At 38.4% G+C, this 9,208-nt stretch overlaps 2 protein-coding genes across 3 annotated transcripts in view; both read left to right on the top strand.

The window, feature by feature from the left end:
* The window catches only part of LOC121526670 (KATNB1-like protein 1), a 63,305-nt gene extending 61,033 nt beyond the window's left edge, over positions 1 to 2,272 (top strand). For both annotated transcript variants that reach the window (XM_041813353.1, XM_041813352.1), the window contains 9 exons: positions 49 to 161; positions 259 to 296; positions 377 to 647; positions 759 to 874; positions 955 to 1,005; positions 1,094 to 1,183; positions 1,442 to 1,537; positions 1,635 to 1,728; positions 1,829 to 2,272. In XM_041813353.1, the coding sequence (XP_041669287.1) occupies positions 54 to 161; positions 259 to 296; positions 377 to 647; positions 759 to 874; positions 955 to 1,005; positions 1,094 to 1,183; positions 1,442 to 1,537; positions 1,635 to 1,728; positions 1,829 to 1,861 (897 nt within the window). In that variant the 5' untranslated portion in view covers positions 49 to 53 and the 3' untranslated portion in view covers positions 1,862 to 2,272. The remainder of the gene's footprint in view (positions 1 to 48; positions 162 to 258; positions 297 to 376; positions 648 to 758; positions 875 to 954; positions 1,006 to 1,093; positions 1,184 to 1,441; positions 1,538 to 1,634; positions 1,729 to 1,828) is intronic.
* A 352-nt stretch (positions 2,273 to 2,624) lies between these two features.
* On the top strand, positions 2,625 to 7,998 carry zgc:194887 (uncharacterized protein LOC571819 homolog). Its single transcript, XM_041813354.1, has 3 exons — positions 2,625 to 3,304; positions 3,388 to 3,587; positions 6,269 to 7,998. The coding sequence occupies exons 2-3, from the start codon at positions 3,443 to 3,445 to the stop codon at positions 6,961 to 6,963; spliced, it is 840 nt and encodes a 279-aa protein (XP_041669288.1). The 5' UTR covers positions 2,625 to 3,304; positions 3,388 to 3,442; the 3' UTR covers positions 6,964 to 7,998.
* Positions 7,999 to 9,208: the final 1,210 nt, after the last annotated feature.

Here is a 9,208-nt window from a genome sequence, read left to right as displayed (position 1 = left end):
TGCCAAACAACACCCCATGGCTCATAAAACAGGTTTGTGTGTCTTTAGGTATAATGGACTCCAACAGTGAAGACGGAGAGTACCACAATCTTGACTATGCCTTACAAAGGAATGAAACCCAATACAGAGTGACTTATACACATGTGGGAAACACAAAACAGGTGAGGCGGATCTTTCAATTAAATGTACAATTATGTCTTAAAGCTGGACCTCTTTATTTTACTTATTCCTTTTTATTATTTAAAATATGTTTTGCAGGAGGATTATGATAAAAACGAAGAGTTTTCCAAGAAGAGGTAGGCCGTTCATGTTTTGTTGCTGCATCCCAGATGAAGTGTATATTGGGATTTATGTAGATGTTCTTCACTTTGCACAGGAATCCAGTGAGTCGTTCAGGCAGTGGCAGACTGAAGCGGGTGGTGTCATGCAAGAGGAAAACTTATCATCTCACGGTGGCTCGGAGGAAGCAGCTTGGGAGTGGGAGGACTTATGATGCTGCAAACAAAGAGAATGAGATGAACTGCTTGCAGGACATGAACCAGGAGATATTTGACGTAGATCCTTGGGACTTTCCTCTCAGTGTCAATAAAAACTACAAGACAGGCAGAACTGGTTCTGAGCAGGCAGACTACTGTACACTCACTGAGGTCAGAAATACTGCATGGCTCAGGCTGTACTTCTGTTTCTTGTGTTGTTTTTTAATGAATAACTGTGTAACTACCATGCAGATAAAATCTGAACCTAACAATGTTTTTCAGCTCACAAGAGATCACAGCACAATGATTGACGTCCTTTTTGGAAGAAACCTGAGACTGAAAGTGTCTTTAACGCTGTGGCAGAGAAATGTTGGAGAGCTGTTGACATACTTCCTGAGGTACACAGTGAGTCATTATTTAACAATGTGACACATGGTGTGATTGCTAAAAGTGTTCTAACTTCACTGCATTTATACAGAATCCAAGACATCGGTGTGCTGGTTGATTTTCTCCCACTGATAAGTAAAAGGTCAGTGTTTTACTTCTTTTTTTTTTTTTTTTAAGTCTGAGTTATAACAAGTGCAGTAAATGTTACTTACATTTAATTTGGTCTGCAGCATTGAGGAGGACTCTCCCAGGATCACCATTGGCTGTTGTGTTGACCTCTTTCCTTTAGTTAAGAAAGTCCTCACTAATCCATATGAAGAGTGAGTATCCCTGCTGATATGAACTTAAGCAGACAGAATTTGTAAAGTATGTCTGCCACAATTCCAGAAATTAAACTTGAATACGATAATGATAAAACAATGCAAACAGTACCAATACCACCACAACAACAACTATAGAATCCCAGGGCTCTAAAAATTAGTTATAAAGCCAACATAAATATGCAATATAAAACTTTTGAAAACCTTAGTTTGAAAATGATCATCACAGAGATGCCAAAATTTTCTTTCATCCTGCAGGTATCTCACAGTCGGGTTAAAGTGGATAAATTCAGTTTTGATAAATTGGTGGGAGGAGCTTAGCACAAGTGGCTACAGTGGATCAACGTCAGATAAGTGAGTGGTGTAATGTTTTGCACATGAAACACAAAAACTGAGATATTCCTATAATGTGAAGATCAGATTGTGTGAAGATTATCTGTCTTTGTTACAGAAATTTCCAGCTTTTTAATCAGCAGTTAATGGAGTTGTGGCGTCAGGAACCCTCACTGAAATCTGTTCCAGGAGCTGCAGGAGACATGGCAAAGGTCAGAGTTACACGCATGAATAAATCATTAGTAATGTCACCGTTGGCTTTGAATTTTCTTACAGAATGCTCATGTCTTTTTATGTAATTTTTCTCCTTAGGTGATTGATTCTTTCCTGTCTCAGCTAAAATAATGAAGAGCCTGGTAAAAGTTAATTCTCTGGTAGCAAACGTAAAGAATCATGGAATCACTGGATTAAGTATGATATTTTTCACGGTAAAACTGTCTTTTAGCTTGTACTGCACTAATGTGATGTCTGTAGAACTTGTTATATTTATTGGTGGGAACAGCAGCATGAAAGGAGAATGTGCAATATTAATTGATATATGTAGTAAATCTTATTTCTTTGATCAAGTCAACTGTAAATATGATCACAATTTGTTTTTCCTTATGGCACTTCATAGCCTTTAATGAATGTCAGACTTTTGTGCTAATATCTTGTCTATCTGTTCTGGTTAATTCTCACACTGGTGATGAATAAATGTTTTATTTAAAGATTTATAGTACATCTTGGGCTTTGTGGTTGGCTTTGAAATACTTGGTATGGTAGTATGCTGGGATCTGGGAACATATAAGCAGATTCACAATTAGGCAGAGGTAAGTGATTGCCTGGGGCATGATGTAGTAAGGGGCCTTGAGGCGAAAGGCAAATGTGAATTATGTGTGTAAAGTATCTCAATAGTTAAGATGGGTATTCAGAATGTAAAGAAGGTGCCCAGCTTGAATAAAAGTAACATTAGAATAAAGATTTATAGTAAAAAGAAATTTCCCTTGGAAGGACCGCTGGACCCATACTGAATTCAAGCACCTTTTACTTTTCAATAATATTTTCTCTGAGTTGTTCAGTGTTCTTTTGTCTTTATGGTATTCATTCGTACTGATTAACCAGTGACTGGACTTTGCAGACACAGGTGTCTTTACACTACAATCCTTCAGACACACTGACTGCACTCAGGTGATCCCCTTTTACTAACTGTGAGACTATACACACTAATTAGCTAGACCACTGTTGAATTAGGTCAGTCACTTTAAAGAGGATGAATATTCATGCAGACACCCCACTTTTGTTTGACATTACTTTTTTAAAATCTGTTTTTACTTTGACATTAAAGAGTTTTGTTTTTTAACTTTTCCAAACATGCACTTCTGTAGAACAGTATGTACTGAACTTCATCACAACAATGTACTTTACATCAAGTTAAAGTACATTTAGGTGTAATCAAAGGTGGGACAACAAGGTGCTGCATCACCAGCAACAACAACTTCCAATACAGTGCAATCTCACCTGGACTTTAACCTCATTCAGTCCTGAAATGATTTAAGTAAAGCAGAGATATGGGTTCAAAAAGCTCATACACTCTGTCTACATGGCGATTTATCTCACCTGACACAGATAAGTGGAGGGTTGATGTCATTGTGATGTGAAATCGAGGCTGAAGTCCAGCTTACTAGGTAGGACAGGCTGTGAGTGAGGATTTCAGTAAACTCTGAATGTGATCTGAGCACACAACAGCCTGTTTTCAGTCATTGTGGATTAATACAACAGGAACGTGGGGAAGATTTGGATCTACTGAAGGTAATGGTTTTACATTTTAACACTCATTCTCTTTTGTAGAATAGTATTTTTTTCATTTTCACTAAGTTTCTTGCATTTATCAGGAAACTGGTGGTACTGTCTCATTCTGCTTGGTTTGAAAACTGAAGAAACTGAAGGATGAAGTCTTTAAGATGCTGGCTGCCACAAGTAACTGTGCTGCTGCTCTGTGTGACTAGAGTCTACATGGAGCATCTTCAAGCTGAGAACCTGAATCTCATTCCTCCAGATCAGCATAACTTGGTCCTGAACTCTGGGATGAAAGGTATCATAGACTTTCACTTTCAGTTTGATTTACTTCCTCTGCTGTTTATCGAACTAGCATGACTGATTAATGAGTTTTGGAAAATTAAACGTTCAAAACTAGAGCAACATCTCTGATGATGGTGGTACAGTCTTCATTTTAAGAAATTAGCTTTTATGACATTACCCTTATTGGGTAAGAAGTGCCAAAAATTATATAAGAATGGCAAGAAATAACTGAAAAAATGCAAAAATGGGCATAGATATTGGTAAAAGGGAATTAAAGTGTCAGAAAAGGCTTTAAATTGGCAAAAATGGGTGGAAATCTGCTGAAATGGGAAGAAAAATCGATGTAAACTGGCAAAACAGTGCTAACTGTGAAAGAAAAAATAGGCACCTATTGGCAGAAATTGGTCAAACTGGCAAAAATGGGCATATCAAATAGTGAAATGTGGTTAGAATGGGAAAAATTGGTAATACAAATTTGTAAAATTGGGTTAATAGTGGCAATAATGGGTCAACAGAGGCAATATTAGGCTATGTGGCAAGAATTGGTTTAGAAGTGGCAAAAACAGTGGGTCAAACTCCAGACCGTAGCGCTAAAGTGTTCAGTGGTTTAAAAATGATAAGTGTATTCTTTATGGTGATTTAAGATAATTTATCAGATAAGCAGCAGTAATAATTCAGCTGATGGTTAATGTTTAACTAGGTTTACCTAGAAAACAATGATAACCAGTCTTTTTACAGTTTACATCAATAGAGACAAAAATTCTTGGCATTTCTGTTTCAAGACCAATAGCTTTTGACTTTAAAGCCAGGAGGGAATTTAAATAATTTAAAATACAGTGCCTACAAAAACTATTCACCCCCTTGGATGTTTTACCCTCTATTGGATTTTATAAATCAATCATGGTCAATATAATTTGAGTTTTTGACCAAATAAACTTGAATGTCAAAGTGAAAGCAGATCTCTATAATGTAATGTCAATTTAATAAAAATCTGTAAGGTCAAATAAGTGATTGCACCAAATTCACAAGTGAGTTCATCAAAAAGGCATGTGGGAGACTCCATGGTCAAATGGAAGAAAGTTCTTTGGTCTAATGAGACCAAAATGGTTGCTTTCTGGCCATCAGACAACCGCTATGTTTGTCAGACACTAAACTCTGCACATCTTGACAAACACACCATCCCCACTGTGAAGCTCAGTGGTGGCAGCATGCTGTTTCTCAGCAGCCAGCCCTGGAAAGCTTGTAAATGAATGTTGAAAAACACAAGAAAGTCCTGGAGGACAATCTTATTCAGTCTGCAAGAGAGAAGTTTACAGTGCCATTACTTTCTTTGAACAGGGATCAAAATCACCATCCCATAAAAACCAAGATGTTGATTTGCACAGGATTTGAACATGTGGACCCATGTGAGCTGGTTTATGGGATTTGACATGAAATTTTAATTCACAAATTATAGACACAGTCTGTACTCACAGGACTTTAAATGTGTCCACTGTAGTTATCACAAATAACCAGAGATCCCAAGGTAATACCAATCCCCTGTAAAGTTTTTGGGGGTCTGTGTGCAACCACGATCAGACCTGCAGCATCTTCTTTACTTGTGCAAGGTTTTCTTAAAATTTAAAGAAAAAATCTGGGACATTTTCAGGGACAGCACAAGCAGGGGACTGGTCTTTTAAAGCAGGGACTGTCCCCAGAAATCAGGGACATCTAGTAACCCTACTGTACCTGGAGCTCTTCGGAAATTTGCTAACATTCTTTTTGGCGTCACAGCTAGCCTACTTAGCGTTACAGAGCAGATCCTGTCAGCATTATAGCTGGGCTAGCTAAGCAAGAACCACACTAGCTAACATTTACGGACAAATCAACATGAACTTGGCTTGGCTGAATTCCACCCTTGTGAAAGAGATCTCGTTCTCAATGGGTCTTTATCTGGTTAAATAAAGGTTAAAAAAATTCTATCGGTTAAAACATTTCAGACTTGGCAACAATATTGATTTATGTATGTACAAATCAGTGTTGCAAGCATTGTTTTGGTATTTCACTAGTTTAAAACTGTATATGGACCTTCAAATCTGGGACAGTGTTGTTTTCATTAGCAACAGGACAGTCTTGCTAACGCCTAGGCTAAGCTAAGCTGTGGTCACCTTAGCATAGCTATCACAAATAATGGAGAAATTCTATCTGGAACCAACCCAATGTTATATAAACCAGAACGAGAGAAGCTTAAATACAGTTACATGGTGTTTGTTTTTATCATGTTAAAGGTGCTGAACTCCAGGAAGTTGCTGTGCTAAGTTAGTTCATAGCCAAACACAAACTCCCCTGTTTAAATAGAAATTAGCATTTTGTGTTTTTGTAAAATAAAAAGTATAGTATGATATATGGTCATACTAAGTTAAAAAAAATAGTATTTCACTTTGGCCTTCCTCATGTTCTTAGTATTTGCGCTTAGCCAGTTAGCTGTCTATGCTGCCAATTATCAATCTTTTGACTCAATTTAACAGAAATATCTTTATAAAAACATTTTAATGTCTATTCAATAAAACATAATAACATTAAGCTGGTCTTTTTAGAGCTATGTAGTGTCTTCCTTGTTGTCAGTTTTAGCCAGTTTTGGTGACTTTCCAAATACACGGAAATCTGATGTGTTGAGTACTAATACATGCTAATGACTGTTTCCTTGGTCAACAGTGCTTCCCAGAGACTGCTATGAAATGCTCATGACTTCTTCAGGCAAGGCCAGAGACGGCGTGTACCTGATCCAGCCAGGAGATTCCCCCATCGTGGCGTACTGTGCCATGCAGGAGGGAGGCTGGACTGTGGTTCAGCACATCACTGTTAACAGCAGCGAGAATTTCGATCGTACCTGGGCTGAGTACAAGCATGGCTTTGGAGATGTTACTGGTGATCACTGGCTTGGAAACGAATACCTCCATCAGCTCACCCGTGGGCCTGGACGCTATAAACTGGGAGTCAAACTGGTCGACCGAGACGCAATCACAAAGATGGGGGAATACGACCCTGTGCTGGTGGAGGATGAATCATCAGCTTACAGGCTGAGGCTCGGGTTGTTTCAGGGTACAGCTGTGGACGCACTGACCCTAGACACAGAGAACTATCTGCATGACAACCAGAGATTCACCACCAAAGACAGAGACAACGACAACTACTTCCAAAACTGTGCCAAGCTGGAATTTCAGGGAGTTCCAGGAGGAGGTTGGTGGTATGACGCCTGTGCTGGTGCCAACCTCAACCGCAGGAATGTCATCTACTGGCAGAAAGACTGCAACAAGGAGCGGTTGTGCAAGTACGCATGGATGATGGTGAGACCATCAGACACGGTAAAACTGATTCACAGTGCAGACTGCAAGAAGGATGAGCTATGAAGAACATTTAAAGATTTGTAATGCTGTATGACACTCTGGATTTAAAGTTTTATTTTAAGGTTTTTTTTCACAAATGGATGTTAAATTTACCACATTTTATTCAGAAATGCATGGACATGATCACAAAATAATGAAAAGGACAACAAAGAAATAATCCACAAGCTCTGAACACGGTATAAAAATGCAGAATGGTTTGAGCTCAAGCTTTGTTTCCATCTGAACATCATATTAAGCAAAGCATCTTCATTCCTCCAATGACAAGTGCAGATTTATCTGGTTTATCACAGTTACAAAAATGTGCTTCATGACACTGTAGCTTATGACACGTGTTAAACATCGCCATCTCCAATGCTTACAAGACATTTCACAAACAGTGCTTTTTTTTGCCACAGTAAACAACAAGTTGTCCAGAAATACAATGAGATTATGCAAAAAATGATGAAGCTACAGTAAATAAGAGAAACATACTGTAATTCAATACTTAGAGAAACAGAAAATCCTGAGGATGAAGAATATTAAACAGATTTTAATCAGCCAGTGTGCCATTCCCATCGTAAACTCTGACACTGTTAAGCAAGTTTGTCTGATGCAAAATGACTAACAGGCCATTTAGTTTGTAGAGGTTGCAGAATAAAATGGGCTCAATTAGGGGTTATTTATTACTTTTAGTGAAGCAATTTCTCTTTATCTGCCAGGACATCAAATATAAAATGCATAATATGAGGTGTGAAAAAAAATCTACATTACCTCCTTTAACAGATGACATTGGCACATGTGAAAAGGCTTTGATTATCATCGAGTTACAATCTTGACTCAGCGAGCAGATTCTGACATCAGGACGACACGTATTAGCCCTTCAAAATAAATTCAAAAAAGTGCATTCTCCAAACAGACATAATAACTAGAAAAAAAACGTGTTTTTGAATGTAAGAGCAACAACTTAAGCAACACTGTTTTTAAATATTTGAAACCCAATATACAATGTAAATAATGAGTTTGAAACTATTTGTCATTGCCTTTGTATATCACGCTGAATAAAATGTAAAGTACTACAAGAAATAATATGTGTGTTAATGGCTTTTCCTGCTTACATCATCGGCATTGGGGAGAATTAGTCTTATTTTAATATCTTAAGAGTTTATTTAAAGTGTCAGCTAATACCATTGAAAGGACAACTTCATAATGTCTACCTTTTCTGAATTTTAAAGCTCCCGTAGTGAAATTAACACTGATGCCTCTATATGAACTACAAAGGCAAATCAGAGCAGCAGCAAGTATGTTAATTATTTCTATAAAGTTATTTTCAAGCACTTTCAGGGGCTAAATGCTTTCATGCTGCCTTTTTAAAACTGCTCTTGCCTGGCTACACTCTGCCACTCTCCCTGCAAGCTGCTCTTGCAGCCGTCCTCCACCCCAGCTCCTCCTTCGTTCTTTTTGACTTAATCAGTGTCATTCTGCTGTCACTGATGCCTGCCCTGCTCTGTTTTTTTTTTTGTTTGTTTTTGCTGCTTCGCTCCCTGTCATATGTTTTCTTAATCAGCGCAGAAATAGGAGGAATGTGTGCTATTCCTGCTCAATGCTCTCCATATGGGCCCAGGCAGAGGATCCCAGAACAGCCACCCCACCATATAAAGGACAGCAATGAGTGCTAATTAAGCCTGTAAGGCCAATTGTATCATATTTGATACGTCATTCTGTTTGTAACTCAGTTTGGGGTCACAATTCCGTTTGTAACTCAGTTTTGGGGTCATGGTTTGGTTGGTACCTCAGTTTTGGGGTTTTGGTTTGGTTCGTACCTCAATTTTGGGGTCATGGTTTTGTTCATACCTCAGTTTTGGGGTCACAGTTTGATTCCCACCTCAGTCTTAGGGTCATGGTTTGGTTTGTACCTCAGTTTCAGGGTCACGGTTTGGTTTGTACCTCAGTTTTGGGGTCATGGTTTGGTTTGTACCTCAGTTTTGGGGTCATGGTTTGGTTTGTACCTCAGTTTTGGGGTCATGGTTTGGTTTGTACCTCAGTTTCGGGGTCACGGTTTGGTTTGTACCTCAGTTTCGGGGTCACGGTTTGGTTTGTACCTCAGTTTTGGGGTCATGGTTTGGTTCCTACCAAATTTTCGGGTCACAGTTTGGTTCGTATTGAGGTGATTTGCATCAAAGGGTGTTTGATGAGAACCAAACTTTGTGACAGGTGTCATTTACAAAATAACATTCTTTAGTAATTATGAAAATCAAAAGAAATCTTTATT

This window comes from Cheilinus undulatus, linkage group 18, assembly GCF_018320785.1.
Source record: "Cheilinus undulatus linkage group 18, ASM1832078v1, whole genome shotgun sequence".
In the NCBI taxonomy this organism is placed as follows: domain Eukaryota; kingdom Metazoa; phylum Chordata; class Actinopteri; order Labriformes; family Labridae; genus Cheilinus; species Cheilinus undulatus.
The sequence above is the reverse complement of the archived record's forward strand: the minus strand, read 5'-3'. Positions and strand labels throughout refer to the sequence as shown.

Bases quoted from the DNA above. Each gene is read 5' to 3' on its own strand.
- zgc:194887 (XM_041813354.1), top strand. From the start codon at position 3,443: ATGAAGTCTTTAAGATGCTGGCTGCCACAAGTAACTGTGCTGCTGCTC. The intron at 3,588-6,268 runs GTATCATAGACT...CTTGGTCAACAG, and splicing joins CCTGAACTCTGGGATGAAAG to TGCTTCCCAGAGACTGCTAT.